Here is a 16,620-nt window from a genome sequence, read left to right on the forward strand (position 1 = left end):
AAAGAACTCTGAAAAGCAGGTACTTCAGCAGCAGGTGAGTCCTGCGGGGCTTCCTAGAATGTTTTGCTCACCTCCACAAGACCTCTAACTATACACTTCCAAAGGCTGCCATGGAAATTACATTAATGATCCAATGTACACCATTTCCTGCTGATGGTCCAGGCAATGGTTCAGAGCCAATTTAATCAGCTACCTAGAAATGGATTGTTTCATCATCCAGTTCCATGCACCTCTCCTGACAGCATGCCTGGTGAAGACATAACCTTTGTAATGCCTGGTGGATTTGCAGTGTGTCCTAAAAAAAAAATCACCCTTTTTCTTTTCTTTTCTCAGTAAGCTGGACCATGCTAAGGGAAGGGGGTATTTAAAGAATAGCATGCTTATTTCTTTTGAAATACAAGTGAATATGCTCCCTCTCTCTTCTTGGACTTCAGGTGAGGCATTATGGACACATAAATACTCTCCTAATAAACATCAGATATTTGAAGACACAAAAAATTTACACTTTCATCAAGAAAACACACTTTAAGATTGTGGCTACAACTGAAATAGGTATACATCTCCCTACCGGATTATCGTAATTCTTATCTGCTTTTAACTGTTGACATCAGAGCAGGTTACTTGATTTAAAATTTAAAGTTAAGACTCTGGAAATGAAGAGGGGTTAATGAGGGGCTGTCTACAAGCTACCTTAGATAGACCTGACAACTCAGCGTGAAGATTTTCATCATATCACAGAATAATAGAAATGTAAGAGCAGCAACCAAGAGCGAAACATCTGTGCATAAATCAGCCCACTGAAACGGATATTTGAAAATGATAGAATGTTATTTCAGGACAGGTCCGAGACCAACCGTTAAGGTCTAGGAGTCAGCCTCGTCTCCATGTCGATGAATACACAGCAGAAGCTATCAAATCTCTATACATAATTAATGCAGCTATGGATGGAGGGGGCCCACCAGGGAGTCGGTGAGGCTTTACATTATTTATACTCTTGAAACTGACGATGGCACATATTTTCTTCCCAGTTGCGTTCCTTGCTTAGCCATTGCCTCTCATGTACTGTCTCCCTGCAGAATTTCAATATTGGTGCAAATATTATCTAGCCCACATAAATTTCCCACATGAAGTAATGGCTATCCAGGCACTTCTAAGCCACTTCCTTCAGAGACAACCTGCCTGGCCCTGTGTCTGTAGCTCTTAATTAGTCATCAAAGGAGCCTTCCAGTCTCACATACATCCTTTGATCCTGGGCAGAAAGGAGGAAATAGATCTCAGGGGGTCACATTTTTCACAAACAAAATACTCTTTATTGTCGGTGAAAGTGAGTTAGAAAATAGTATTCAGAATCCTAAGTAGCTAGAAGTTATCCTGAAATGTATCCCCCACCCCCCGCAAAAAAATAAAATACAAAAACAAACAAAAAATGGAGGCAAAAAATCAGGTTTTTACCTTTCGTCTTGAAAGCAAAATTACATAACTTGCATACATAAGGCCGGACATCAGTATGAGTGCGTATGTGTTTTTTGAGCATGCTTGGCTTCTTACAGCGGATCCCACACTCTTCACAAATGTACTTTCCACGTCCACGTCCTCTGACATACACATAATCTTCGTTAGATTTGTACCTATTTGAAGAAGAGGCAATCCCGTGTGATTTTAAACACTCTTAACATGTGATACATCAAGCCAAAAGCTAATCATAGCCTGACTTCAATTTTTATGAGGGTCTTTTCCTTCTTGACTTCTATGAACCCTGGGAAGTTTATACAGCAAATACTTGAGACGATTATATAACAGATTTATCACTGTAAACAAAATGTCACTCCAGATGGAATTACATATTTACAGATGTAGTACACAGATGTTCCGGTAGGTTTACATAAGCCTAAAGAGATACAGACCTCAACCTGTATCTGCATTAGTATAGCCTCCAATCAGGGAACCTTGCTAAAAGCATAGCAACATATTAGAATAATCATCCTTCATGCACAATCTGTTAACATGACATCATCTACAATATACGTGTGCAAGCACTCACTCCTCTACACTTGCTAAAATAAGCACAAGCGAGAATAGAATTCTTCCTTGCCAGCATCCACTCGACTTTTGCAATCCTGGCACATGAGCGTCTCAGAAATTTCATCTTTACACAGGCTGAGCTCACTTCACCAACTGCTGTCTACGGGTTTCACCTGTCCTACCTAGGATCACGAATCTGTACTAACGTGGAGTCTGAATGCTGACTGGTTTCTTGAAGGCACAGTTGCATAATGAAAACGAGAGACTCTGGAATAAAATTAGTATTTGTTTCCTGAAGGTTTGAAGGGGTTATCTGAGGTCATCCACTTCTGTGAAACCGAGTAGATGAAGACTCAGATAGAAGAGAAGAAACCCATCCAAGGTTATGCACTCTTGCTTAGAGAACAACAGCAGTCAGTACACCGTAGGTTTGTACCACACAATCAATGAGAAGTATGATCTCTTACACGGCAGCAAGGCTAGAATTTTAGATCTCATATCATTCTGGGAAGAAAGCATTTCTGAGGGTGCTTTGGGTAGCTTACAACAGTAGGCTAACATGCAAAATTCCTTGTTCCCTTGTTTATTTCCTTAGTGGTATTTAGATCCATAGCTGATTTTCCATTCTAAAAGGCTAGTGAGTATTCCCATCTTGCTCTAGCTAATACCCCCAACAGGTACAAAGCTTTTGAAAAGCTTTCAAATTTTCAGAAAGCTTTTCAAAAAGAAAAATATCCATCAACCTACTGGGAGGCCAATTCTTCTATGGATAATACTTCATCTTAGCATGCTTGACATTTTGGTCAGTACTAACCTCGAGGGAAAATGAAGGTCAACAATTTTGCAAGCCCTTTCTTTTTTCATAAAACACTTAACTTTGGCTTGGTCTTCAAACCTGTTATCTTTTCACATTTGAATTTTATAATAAATCAGAGTAAATCCTCAAGATACAGAAATACCCTTCTCCGTTCAATTTTATTGTCTGTTGCTAAGGCAGTGAAACGCTTAAGGGGACACAGTGATTTTACAGAAAGCCAATATTCTTCAGGGAAGAGTACTCCAGGTTTATCTATAGCCTGTCATCATGGCTGATTAGAAACACATCTTATCCTCTAACGAGAGCTTGTTTTCAGTTTCTTATGATTAACTCACTTCCAAAATGGAATAAAGTAAAATTCTACATAAATCTGTATATGAGCAGAATATATCCAGATAGCCTCTTCACTCTATAATGTTTCTGCAGACCCACAAATCTACCTGATACATAACGGATTTTGGAAAAGAGTAATTTAAAGAAGTACTTATTAGCTATATCTATTAGGTAACCTGGATAATCTGGCAATAATTCTTCTGTGTTGCTGTTACCACTTTGTAATCAACAGTACAAGAGGTGGGAACACACTGTTTGGAATAAAAGCCTGGATACCAGAATTGGGTAGAGAACTGGTTCAGAGATTTAAAAATGATTGGGCAAGGAAAAAAAATGAAATACATGTACAAGCTTTCTGAATCATCAAAACAAAAACACAGCAATGAGAGATTCTCAAACATGCTTCGACTTATGTGCTCCTTTAGTGGAGACAGACTCCCCAAAGCACAAAGTAATCCTGCTTGCTCCTGCAAGCTAGCAGTACACATGCAACTCTCTGAAGAAGGCTGATGCACAAAAGTACGGTGACTGATTCACAGAGACCACGCTGTCTCTCAGGAAAGATAAAATTCCAAGTTCTTCTCATTCGCATAATGAAATGAGGGATGTCAAAATTTACTGAGGCCAAGTTCATTGCATATGTGCAACTGTGGTAAAAAAGACTCAGTGAGTAAATGGGGCAAAAAAGCCAAGGGCAACTCAACTATAATAACTCCAAATTGGTCAAACTATGAGAAAATTTCTGTAGTAAAAACTAACACTATTTTATCCTTCAAATACTATTGGAATGAAAGTATGTTCATGAAACTATGTAATTTATTGGTAGATTGGTGAGATAAGACTAATGGCATGAACCCCAAAATGTAATTAAATGTTTTTTATCTAAAATCATAAATCTAAACTTCTTCCGTGGATTAAATCAAATAATATATTTCTATTGAACCATAAAACTAGCTATTACCTGTACATACTTTCTCTTAATATACACATAAGAAAACCACTGGGCCTTACTACTTGAGTTTCAGTGATTCAGAATGTTTGAAAAGAGGTTGTTATCTACCAATAGAGACAGGGAACATGGGAAACTAAATGCAATGTGATACCTTGACTTGAATCAAGAGCAAAAAAAAAAGGACATGGGGTGGGGTGTGAAGCTCTCAGTATCCCGTGAAAGTCTGCAGTTCAAAGAAATGATTTCTTAGGAATATCCAGAAGTATGCATGATTTCACTAACATCAACACAGAATACAAATATGCCCACGTAGTAATCCAAATGCCCTTAAAATATTAAATAATGAAGGAACTTAAGTGAGACAAAAGGCTGCCAACATAGATTTCATATAAAATTTGAGATGTGAGACACACGCATAGCAGAGCCATGCTCAGTGACGACAAGACCTAGAAGATGGATGCGGTTGCAATCTGTTACCAGCCAGAGTTTATACATTTGACTGCAAACGGAAACTCCCTTTGAGATTCTGCAAGCGTGCCCACTATTTACCATAGGCAAACACTCAGGACCTTCCACACCAACAGGAAACATTTGACATTTGGGTTTTCCTTACCCCCCTTCAAAGATCTTAATTCGGATTGGCTCGGTTTGTTTGGATCCAAGATCTTTATCTCCGTGCATCTCTCCTTTCCCTCTTTCCTTTAAGACATTTCCCACTAATTTCCTTTCCAGTTTGCTGCCAAACAAGAAGGGTGCATCCGGTTTCATCTGCAGGGTCAAAAGAGAACCATTTCACATGCTTTCTCCAGGATACACTGGCCCGTGCAGCCCACACTCCTGTCACCTCAGAAGTGAGTTTCAATTCCATCATGAGAGGCTGTGGGCTGAATGCAGAAAACAAAAGGACACTGGGGGTAAAATCAGAGGGAAGACGGGTTTCCAGATGGTGAATTCAATGTTTGTTTAAATGCAGGGGCACTGGCTGGTTCACACTTCCTCTGCCCAGTGTTGAGAGAGACTTCAAAGACACATTCTACATTTTTGAAATAGCAAGCCAAACAATCCACATTAAGAAGTGGTTTCAAAAATCACTGAAGGCAAAATAATCATGGACATGCATGAGAAACGTATTTTTTAAATCTCTATTTTCCTCATTATTAATTTGGTTTATTCTAAGGTTATTTATATTTAAATTTTTTACGTGTAAGTACTAACTGTTTGGGAGCAAATCAGCCAATAACAATAACTGGGGAAGCCATTTTTGAAAAAGATATGGAGAATATAAACTTTAGCCAAACACACCACTGGATCATGGATGATGGCATTTGCTAATCTGAGCGCTAACACCCTTCACACTTTTTCCTGAATTTTTTCTCAGTATCCATTTTTAATTAGTTCCCCATTTTATAAGCCCCTGAATTCATCATATCTGTGCTATCACTCAGAGGACAGAGGAAAAGTGACCAATGAACCTTAGTCCCAGTGGGAGAATTTTCCATATCTGCGCTGAAGCAGGCATGCCCATCCCCTGAGGCTTTCCTGGGAGCCCACAGAGTTAAGTGCAGGCTATGGCTTCTCCATCTTTAAGTAAGACCAGATCACTTAGTATTCCCTAGTTTATGTGAAGCTTTAGATCTTCCACCCTTCATGGTACAATCTGCCTAGTATTAGACCCACAACACACTGTGTTTTCTGACTCTGGGTCTGTACTTACCTGTGCAAATTGCTTCCAGGCACTGGAGGATGTGAGCTTGCCAGTTCCGGGCCTGTGCATAGCAGCCAGAGTATAAATTTCTGCAGTGATTTTTTGTTTGGATCTCAGAAGGGCCAGCGTGGTCTTGGTGTTCAATCCTGATGGGTTTGGGTTACAGGAACTAATGCACCATGAAGCATAAACTGAGGATTTGAAGGTGGCCTGTTGCACAAAATTGGGTTTTGTATAATTTAAGAAGCACCAACTCACAGTAGTTGTTGTCCGCAGACTAGGGAACTGAAGAATCTGCTGGAAATCTGTCACGTCTGTGAAAAGAAGAGTGGAATTTGCCACGTTTCCTCCAGGGCCAGAGGCCATGTGAACCAGCATGCCGACAGGCAGCTTGCGGGCCTTCCCTTCCTCTTCCTGCTGATTGCCTCCTGCGTGCAGCGAAGAACTCTGAGGGCTCAGGCTCATGTCTGACGCCGTCTCATCGATGTCCAACTCATCCGAGGACTCTCTGCTCTCCGAAGGCCCACTGAACTTCCGCCGTGGAGGTGCCCTGGAACCCGGAAGTATCTCCCTGTTGGGAGGGAAAGGCCCACTGGCAGACGGGTGGTCTTGAGAAGAGGAAGGCGACAGGGAGGAGAAGGAAGATGACCTTGACTGGGAGCCATCCTTGGGCTCCGAAGCACACCCTTGCCTCACTAGCTGGGGTTTCTGGGGGCGGGAGAGGCCCTTCTTGATGTCTGAGTTGGTCAGCTCCACTGCACTGAGCTCTTCCACAATCTGCCCGTACATCTTCTCCTCTTTCACCCGTTTCTGCTGCTTTGTTTCCATGAAGAGCTCCAAACTGCTGGCTGGAGACAGCATCCGCTTGCTGCCTCCGAGAGAGGCTGCGCTGTCCGAGGTGGACGGTAAACACAGGGGGATGGAGGATTCTAAGCCCAGAGGTAAGGTCTGAGGTACTTTCCAAAGAGGGTATTTCTCCAAGCCTGTGTGCTGCCCAAGCACTTGGGCTATGTTCAGTCCTATCCCTTGCATGGCTGCGTTGGTTACCAGTGTTCTTTGGGTCATATTCTCATCAACCTTGCATATGACAATTGCGGGGCTATTCTGTCCGAGTATCTGAGAAATGCTTGTGTACATGACGCTGCCGTAGGATGGGACATGGGTCTGGATGCGAACAGGAACCACCGTTCCCGGGAGAGACTGCAAAGGCCCGGCATTTTCAGAGGCAAAATCTTCTCGAAGAAGCTGTTCAGTGGGCGTTTCAGTGGATTTACTGTTCGGGTCTGACGGAAACTTCGGAGGGAGGTTCTTGGAGTGTAGCCCTGGTGTCGCGGAATAACATGGGTAAGTCTGTTCTTTTGCATGTGCGTAGTCAGCGGATTTTTTTCCAGTGTGTTCTGCTACGTGCTCTAAGGGGTAGCTAGAATGAATGTCAGCTTGGAAAGAAGGCTTGGTGTAGCTGTTCTGAGGGTGAGGAGCAAAGGGATGGGGGAAATGGGCCTGCCACCAGGGAGGCTGCTGAGCTGGCAAATGAACCATACAGACAGTCGGGTACTGAAACTGAAACAAGGCATTCTGGATAGGGGAAAATGGGACCGTGTCTTGGTGTGAAAACAGATGTGGCTGCTCGGCTAAGTGCTTGCTTGCCATGTAGGGGGCTGGTGGCATCAACGGATTTCTCAGAGATTCTTGACTGTCCACGTGCATGATCTGTTGTGGGGCAAGGTGGAGTGGTGGCCCTGAGCTCAGCTGGCCACAAGGGCCGACCACCTGCTTTCCTGTGTCATCCCCCGGGAGAGGCGGAAGCACAGAGGACCATGCAGCCCTGAGGCCAGCGTGCAGTTGCTCCATCTGCTCCTGCTTGACGCTGGGGTCAACACCGGCTTCACCTTGGACAATTTCTGGGGAGCCGCTGAAGGAAGCCTGTCGCACCAGAAAGCATTTCTTCCTCTCCCGGGACGGGGATAAGGTTGACGGAGCTGCTCCCGCCACCGGAGCATGGGACAGATTCCCGTAATCAAATGATTTACTCCGTATCTCTGGGACTTCTGTCGGATGAGGACAAGGCATTTGCTCGGAGGAGCAACGCCGCATTTCTTTCTGGTGGTGATGACCTGGGACAGACAACGAGTATGAACCTGCGGGAACAGTCAAAAACTCAGAATGTTTGCCACTCTCATCCTGCTTAGGGGGTGCCGTGAGCTTAACCGTTTCTTCTCTCTCGAAGGACATAGAGAAGCTGGAACTGTGGGATAAGTTGCTTTCTTGGCTGGGACTTCGAGAAAGGCCGGTGCCTGTGGACTCAAAACTGGACTCCCCTGAGGAATGCTCCATGTCTGCAAGCCGCAAGCGTTTCTTTTTGGGAGGCAACTTCTCAGCAGGGAGTTGGGAAAGGGTCTCACTTCTCTGAGGCCACTGGAATTCCTCCACAGGTTTCTCTGGCTCCTTGGCGGGAGCTTCCTTCTCCTTCTCGGGCTTGTCGGGTTCCTCTGTGACTCTGATTTCGGGAACCTGGATGTTGTGCTGGCGAACAAGCCTTGGCTGTGTATGGTAGGACGGCTGCGGCACCTGCTGGGAAGAGGTTGGCTTGCTTCCACTTTCTGCACCATCCCCTGGAGGAGCCCACTCCGGGCTTACAGGGGCTTCTAAAATCTCACTGTCACATGTCTCAGAAGGTGAGGGGGTCTTGTCCTGCGAACCGGCCACCATTTCTGCTGACTCAGATCTTTCAAAGGAATTGGGCCGGCTCAGCGAGTTTGTGTGCTGAATCACTGAAATCACATTTCCAGGATGCTTCCTGGCCAGGTCTGACATCTTGTCAGGATCAGCAGCTGAGGGAACATCCTCAGACCCAAGAGAAGAACTTCCAGACAGCAGCTGGGGACGAGCTGGGTCAAAACGCTCAGAGTGACCATGAGGAAGGTTCTCGTGGCCAGGCATGGCAAAGCCACCCCTTCCTCCTTCCTGCATCTTGGGGTCATACTCTAAAGACATCATGCTCACAGGGGCGCTTCCCATGCCACCACAGATCATGGGCGCATCCTCCTCATCCCCTACACTCTTCTCTTTCCTGCGTTTTCTGTTCTCGCAAGGAGTCCCAAACATGGTTGTCACTCCCTGCGAGGGCACAGAGGGGTCCATGAAGTAGTCTCCTCCATGCTTCAAAGAACTCAAGCAGGAAATGTCCCGGTAGCTTGGTTTTGGTGTTTCAGGGTCTTCCCACTTCTTATATGGTTTACGGCAGACATCATAGTCATAGCCAACCCTGTCTCCGGGAACTAATTTCTTGTCCTTCACAGATAAGCTGGCAAGGCTCTTGGACATCCGGGCAGAGTGCTCAGACTCCATGTGCCCCTCCTGTACTGACGGCAGCTCGAAGGCTGCTTGTCTTCTGAGCATGCGCTGGGGAGGTATGCCAACCGTGCCGGGATAGAACACATCATCTGACCCTGTCATCCGCTCATCAAACGAGTGACTTCCTCTCAAAGAAGGAGGGATAGTTAAATTAGTTGCCGAGGAAGTTGGCATGGAGTTGCTTCTAATGAGGGGTGAAGAGTCCACGGGGGCCTCTAAGAGAATCGGATTGCTGCCGGGGAAGTTTCCTGGGTAGAGTTTTCCTTCATTCCTGATGGATGACGGGATGGCCTGCGGTTGCCTGCACTCACTGTTGAATTTTGTGGGCTTCAGCATGCTTGCTTGAGTAGGGTCCATTTCTCCTTTGCTGGGGATCAGCTGGGAGACGGGATCTTCAAACATCTTGACCTCCAGCCTGGTGTTCACATGAGGTAATGGTTCCATGATGCCTCTCCGTCCCATGGTGGTGCGCTCCTGACCAGTGGGAGTAACACTGAGCGTATTCCTTGGACTAAGTCGACAGTATTTTCCGAAGATGATTTCTTCATAAGACTTTGCATTGGTGTTGGGCGGGCTTATCTGCTGCTCTGCACTTTCTGAGCGAGAAAAGTATCCCGAGTCAGTGCTTCCTTTGCTGTGCGGGCTCAGAAGGTTGAGGGATGGCTCAGAGTCTTGCCCTTTCTTCTCTGAGAGTCGCAGTGCAAGTTTCTGTTTCACTGTGTGAGAGTCGTCCGCTTTAGCATTTAAAGACGGATTTGGGAGCATGTCAGAGCTCAGATACTGAGAGCTCTCATTAGGTAGCGGGATCCCGCTTTTGGGGATAATCAAAATTGGCACCTTCATCGGACCGCCCAAGGATTCTTCCAAGGACCCATGGTAGCTACCCCTGCTAGCAATATCCAATGGGATGGGAGGGCCGGGGCTCATTTTGTCGGGAGCCTCTGCAAATAAAGAGCTCTCCTCATCCGTGTCCGTACTCTGCTCACCATCCGAATGTATCTCTGCTTCTACGTCAATGAAACCGGCCTCCAGGTCCAACTTAGATACAGATGACTCTGTGAAAGGGACCAACCCAGCCTTAATCGCGTGGGCATGAGACTTCCTGTGCTTGTATAAATTGCTCTTGGTCTTGAAAGAGAAACCACAAGGTATGCATGGATATGGCCGCTCACCGGTGTGTGACCTGATGTGTTTCTTCAGGACGCTTGGTTTGGCACATGCCCTGCTGCAGTACGGACAAATGTATTTGCCGGGCTTTTTGGGTTTGTGCTCCTTCCTGTGAGCATCTTCCGCCTGTTCGATACTTTTCTGGGAGTATTGGCTGTAAGCAGGGTTGAGACTTGAGATCTTCTTTCTAGGATAACCACCTCCATGGCTGTGGATAGGAAAAGGGAATAAGTCCTCAGAGGCAACGGATGGCAAAGGGCCGGGGTAAAGCCAGGGAGGGCCTTCTAGGCTCTGGTGTGGCTTGTTGCTGTGCATGATGCCCTGTGGCAATGAGTGCTGAGGGAAGGAGAGTGAGTGTTGGCATGGGTAAGGGCTCGGACGGTGCGGCGGGTATTGCTTCTCTGTGACTTGATGGACGCCCTCGCCAGGCGAGGCCAGCTTCCCAGAACCAAACAGTTGTGCTGACGCGGCATTTCCGATTTGCTCGGGATCTATTTGTGGCTGCCGCTGTCCTTCCTGACTGCCGAAAGTGCTCATCTTAATAACAGCTGATTGTTCCTGCCTCCATCTACCTGACACACTGTCAGTTTCTCCAGACCTTGAGGTAGCTTTTTGTCCTAGAGCTGTGTCCCCAGTGTCCATTTTTGTTACACAAGGTCTTAAGTGCTACTTTGCCTGGAAGCCAAGCAGACTCATGGAGTGTCTCCAAGGCTGTGCTTTTTAAATCTGGGTTGCTTCCATGGTCTTGGTTGTCTGCAAACTTGTGGATTGTTCCCTCTCTCTGGAACCTTCCACACTCACACTGTAATCGGTGGGCATTGGATGGAAATGTCCTTGAACCAAGCTATAATACAGTTCTCTCCATCCTACAAATGTCCATCTTCAAAAGCAAAGTGCAAAGCTGCAAAGGTTCCTTATGGCATTTGATTTTTTTTTAAAACTAGGATGAAATTAGGGTGCTGAATAGTCCAGGAGAAATTCTGCCCATCAGCTACAGCAAAGATCAACAGCCAGCTTCAGCAAAGTACAATGACCTGGAGGACAAGAAAACAAGTGGTCATGAGAGTCTCCAAATAAGACAGCAATAGCCATGCTAAACCATCAGTCTGAAATTGGATAAACTAAAATGTTTTCCATTCCAATAAATTATTTATAGCTATTGCATTAGTTACCTAATTCAAAGATATTAATTTCAAACCCAGAATTATGTCATAAGCATAAATTTCTTCCATGCCTAATATGCAGACAAGTTTTATAAATTCTCCTTAATTTTGTTTAGAAATTGTATGGGGAGCCTGAATTCAGTGGCAAAGCAACATGCTTCTCAGCATGAGTATGAGAACCTGGGTTCCATCCGCATATACATCCCAAAGCATCTGAGGGTCAGTGTAATGTAAATATTATTTACAATATATGATTTTTAAAGCCTTAATTAGAAACTTGAAAGCTATTTCTAGCCAAGTTTTTGTGGCTTGCATGCAGAAGTGTATTTCATAATTCCATATAGCTTAAAATAAATTATACTCATATATCTGTATTAATATAAAATATAAAAGAAAATAATAAATATAATCAATGTTATGTAATACATGTATAACAAAACATAACTACTTGGGATTTTATATGTTAATACAATACATAAGTACGTTTATAGCGTGAAAACAGCAAACAGCAGAGCTAGATCAAAGATTGATAGAAGATACAAAGATTATCAAAGAACTTTGGTGACACTGTATCAAACTTAACAAAAACAGTCCTAAAACTTTCATAACATGAAAAGCAAAACCAACTTGGAAGACAGTTTAAAAAGGGCCATTTAAAAATGAAGACGTTACCTGAACAGTTTAGAGTTCTCATGGGCATGATTGTCCTGACGCGACCTGTACACAAAACAAACACCATTAGGAAAAACTATGCCTCAAACTACAGCATTATTATACAAACATAATGTTCAATGCACCAAGGATGGGAGTCTCAATGGTATGTGCCTAAATCAACCACAAAGATTATTTTACAGTGTACTCTCCTAGAGCGATAAGCCTTATGCTGGGCCACCAAAGTAGTCATAAGAGTTGAGCCAGTGCTTCCTTTGAGAGATCGTACAAATTTTCTCCAAGTAAATAAGCTATAAAAAGTTATGTGAGGCATATGCCAATATGCTAATTATTTGAAATAGAAATCAAGAAAGTAATCCCATTTGCAATACTTTCAACAACAAAAAAGAATATATTTAACCAAAGAGTTGAAAGATCTCTACCATAGAAATTATAGAACATAGATGAAAGAGACAGAAGAGAATACATTAAAACTTGGAAAGATAATCTAGCTTCATGGTTAGTAATAATCAATATAATTATATAACCATACTACCCAAAATAATCTATAGATTTAATGTAATGCTAATCAAAAACACCACAGACATTCTTCACAGACAAAGAAAAATAAAATTCTAGAATTCACATGGGGACATACATGTGAGGCATTATTCTGCTTTAAAAAGAATGAAAATTTGGGGGCCATCACAACGGCTCAGTTGGAAAAGTGTTTGCCACACAAGTATGAATTTGAGCCCCAGAGTGTTGAGGAGACAGAGACAGGAACATGATTAGCCAATCAGCATTGCCAACTCAGCAAGCTCCAGATTCAGTGAGAGACCCATGCCCCAAAATAAAATAAATGAAGGTAGGAGTGATGGATGAAGACACGTGTTGCTACCCCCACCTAGTCTTCACATGCACATGTGCACTTGAACACACGTGTGTATATTAACACACAAACATGAACATACAGAAGGTGAGATCCCATTGTTTGCAATAACTCATGGAACTGAGGACCATTACAGGATGTGGAATAGCCCAGAGATGGAAAAACATGAACCATATAATCACATCCCTATGTGTAATCTAAAACGCTCTCATGGAAGAAGAGTTGAGAGCAGAGTGGAAGCATCCTAGCTATTCGGAACAGTAAAGGGAGATGGGGCTCACTGGGTATTAAGGAAAGTTAGGAGCAAAAGTTGTACTGTGCTATGATAAAGTTAGGAGAATACAGTTCACAACATGCCATATAATTCAAACTTGAAAAAATGATCTTGAGCTGGATTTAAACATTACAGTATTGCATGGTGACCCTGTAATTAGATGGATTTTGTTTTATATAAGAACTTAAATTTAATTATTAAGGTAACTTTCTATTTCCCAAGACTGATACATATAGCAAAACTTGACCCACTGCTAATTGATGATTGGCCCACTGCTAATTCCTTAGATATCAAAAGTTGAAAATTGGGCTGGGTGGTGGTGGCGCCTGCCTTTAATCCCAGCACTCATGAGGCGGAGGCAGGTAGATCTCTTTTAAGTTTGAGGCCAGCCTGGTATACAGAGCTAGTTGTAGGACAGGTTCCAAAGCTACAGAGAAACCCTGTCTCAAAAACAAACAACAAACCCCCCAAAAAACTTGAAAATTGTGGTTTTTAATTTTTGAATAATTGAATAAATTTGAATATTTAAGATCTGAATATTTAAATGAGCTGCTTACTTCCATAACATTTAAATTACAGAAGTGTGAAGGAGTCCCTCAGACCGGGTGAGGAGGAAGGACCACTTGGTTATTGTGAAGACTTCAAGTGACTCCCAATAAGGAATCCTTAATGTAGTACCCAGTGGATCCTGAGGCTTTGGAGCTAAGTCCCACCAGTCAGGATAAAAACAGAGATGTCTCCATGATAGTCTATGTGGTAGTCCTTATTGAAACAAAACAGCTAAGCTAATGGCTGAGAATCCTTCACTGAAAGTTTACTTGTAAGTAAGTGCTTGTGCACAAAGAATTGTGTCGAAGGACTCTGAAAGCAAGGCTCACAGAGAAAACAGGACCACAAGGAAAAGTACAGGCGTGTACTGACCAAACCTTGCTCAGGTGACAGAAACTGAGTGAAGGAAAACTTACTGCATATGAGTAAGCATATTATAATCCCGTTTTAATAAAAAGAGATTGAAAGTGGGTGATGGTGATGCACATCTTTAATCCCAGCACTAGAGAGGCAGGGGCAGGCAGATCTCTGAGTCCAAGGGTCAGCCTGGTCTGCAGAGTGAGTTACAGGACAGTCACGGCTGCATAGAGAAACCCGGTCTTGAAAAAACAAACAATAGAAAAAGAAAAAGGGAAATAAAAAGAGGTGGAAGATGGACAATTTCATAAAGATGCTACTGTGTGTGTGTATATGTGTGTATGTGTATGTATGTGTGTGTATGTGTGTACATGTGTGTGTATGTGTGTGTATATGTGTGTATGTGTATATGTGTGTGTGTGTACATGTGGAGATCAGAAAACAGCCCCAGTTGTCCATCTGTAGGTGCTGCTCACTTGTCTGTCTGTTCTTTTGAGAGAGGGGCTCTCATTTGCCAAGTGCTCTGGGCTATCTGGCCAAGAAGCCCAAGGTTTGGATTGTCTCTGCTTCAACAGTGTGTGCCCCCATGCCTGCCCTTTCTATGTGATTCTGAGCATCAAACTCAAATTCTCATGGTTGTGCAGCAAGGTCTTTTCCAAATGACCTATCATCTCTCCAGTCCTCCAGCAACTTTTAATAGTAGTGAAATTGTAGAGATGGAGCCAATCATTTATAGCCAGACATTTTAACAGGAAGCTCCTTCCATTAGTAGCTATGGGGCATAATAAACAGATCTTCAAATTGCCTGTATAGAAACTAAGTCACATACATATTAATGTTGATTTGTTGGAAACTTCTGCATTGAATGGAGGTTTGTCTCCTTGCAGTGATTTTCCTAATTTCAAAGAAAACTGATGGCCTCAAAGTATACCAGTGAGAATTTACGTCAATCAGTTCCAGGCAGGACACTAACAAAAGTGCATGGCATTGCCCCTAAACTGGTGAAACTCTGTGCATAATTCAATATTTAAGGTCCCTGTAATATAGCTTATTTGGAACTTTGAGAGGCAAGTACGGCCCTCTAAAGTGGAAGTAGAATTTGCCTGTGATTCATGAGGAAGTATGCACATCCTCAATTGGGATTCAGAGCTTGAGACAATTTCCAATTTACTTTCTAGGTCTAATACCTTATATTTATATTGATATATGACTGCAGTCCCAATGCTCGCACTGCTTGAACATTCCTTGACAAATTCTGAAATTCAAAACACTCAAAAATATGAAACTTTCTGAGCACCAACATGATGCCAAGAGGTAAAAATTTTCATTCCTGGCTTCATGTGATAAGTTGTGCTCAAAGGGAGATACACTAAAAATATTATATAAAATTATCTTCAGGCCACATGCATAATTCATATGTGAAATATAAATTAATTTACACTTGAATTCCCAGAATATATCTCTCTCCATATGTGTAAGTGTGTGTGTGTGTGTGTGTGTGTGTGTGTGTGTGTGTGTGTATTCAAATATTACAGATCTTTAAAAAAAGCTAACACTTGGTACTGGTCCTGAGTACTTCAGGTGAGGACAACTCAGCCTGTGGTGACAAGAGAAGCTGTCACTCACTGTGTATTTGTTCTACACCAGCACAGTTAAAACTCAAAAGATCTCATATGTTTTCTTACTGGGTGTTTATGGCACCTGTGGACTATAGAATGATTACGTCTGCTCCCCTGAGGAGGAAGACATCGGACGCCGGGAACAGGAGCTGAAATCCAACCCAAGCTTGGCTGACCTCTGAGCACCACGTCTCTCACATGCTCTCTCATAAACCTCATCCCAACTTCAAACACTGCATCTTCAATGTTTTTCAAGTGATTTCGTGTAGCTCCCAAGTTTAAATTATTGTCCATATTTGAAACCCTCAAGTTTTGAAGGTTTTAGAAGAAAATATCTGACCTTACAGGTTAGAGATAAGAAAGTAGCCACAAATGTGACTTCTTAGGGGAAATGACCATAATTTAGATAGGGATTTATGTGTAACTTAGGCAGCACCTTATGGGAACACTGGAAATCTTTTAGACAAACTGCTCTCCTTTAGTCTTTGAAGACAATTTCTTTAAGGGAAAACATCCACCTCAGAGGTGAAAATCAGCATTCGCCAGTTCCCATTCTTTGCATGACATACAATATGTAATTCTGTAATTTCAAGTGAAGTAAGGGCAGAATTTTATGAAAAGAAAGACTGTCATGGACTCATGTTTTCATTTGACAGTGAGGGCTTATCTCTCTAAAGGAGACGGCCACCATTCCGTTTTACTGCAAAACAGTTAAAACTATTACACCACTGACTAGATACATACTTTCCGAGGACAAAACACCCA

At 43.1% G+C, this 16,620-nt stretch overlaps 1 protein-coding gene across 8 annotated transcripts in view; it reads right to left on the reverse strand.

Annotated features, from left to right (window-relative positions):
• Hivep2 (HIVEP zinc finger 2) overlaps positions 1-16,620 on the reverse strand; it is a 194,045-nt gene that overhangs the window by 11,396 nt on the left and 166,029 nt on the right. For all 8 annotated transcript variants that reach the window (XM_041680442.1, XM_041680435.1, XM_041680434.1 and 5 more), the window contains 4 exons: positions 12,186-12,230; positions 5,839-11,384; positions 4,738-4,892; positions 1,453-1,628 (listed from right to left, as the gene is read on the reverse strand). In XM_041680442.1, coding sequence (XP_041536376.1) covers positions 1,453-1,628; positions 4,738-4,892; positions 5,839-10,992 — 5,485 coding nt within the window. In that variant the 5' untranslated portion in view covers positions 10,993-11,384; positions 12,186-12,230. The remainder of the gene's footprint in view (positions 1-1,452; positions 1,629-4,737; positions 4,893-5,838; positions 11,385-12,185; positions 12,231-16,620) is intronic.

This window comes from Microtus oregoni, unplaced genomic scaffold (assembly GCF_018167655.1).
Source record: "Microtus oregoni isolate MIOR12 unplaced genomic scaffold, Mior012 000033F_ref0000390, whole genome shotgun sequence".
NCBI classification, from domain to species: Eukaryota; Metazoa; Chordata; class Mammalia; order Rodentia; family Cricetidae; genus Microtus; species Microtus oregoni.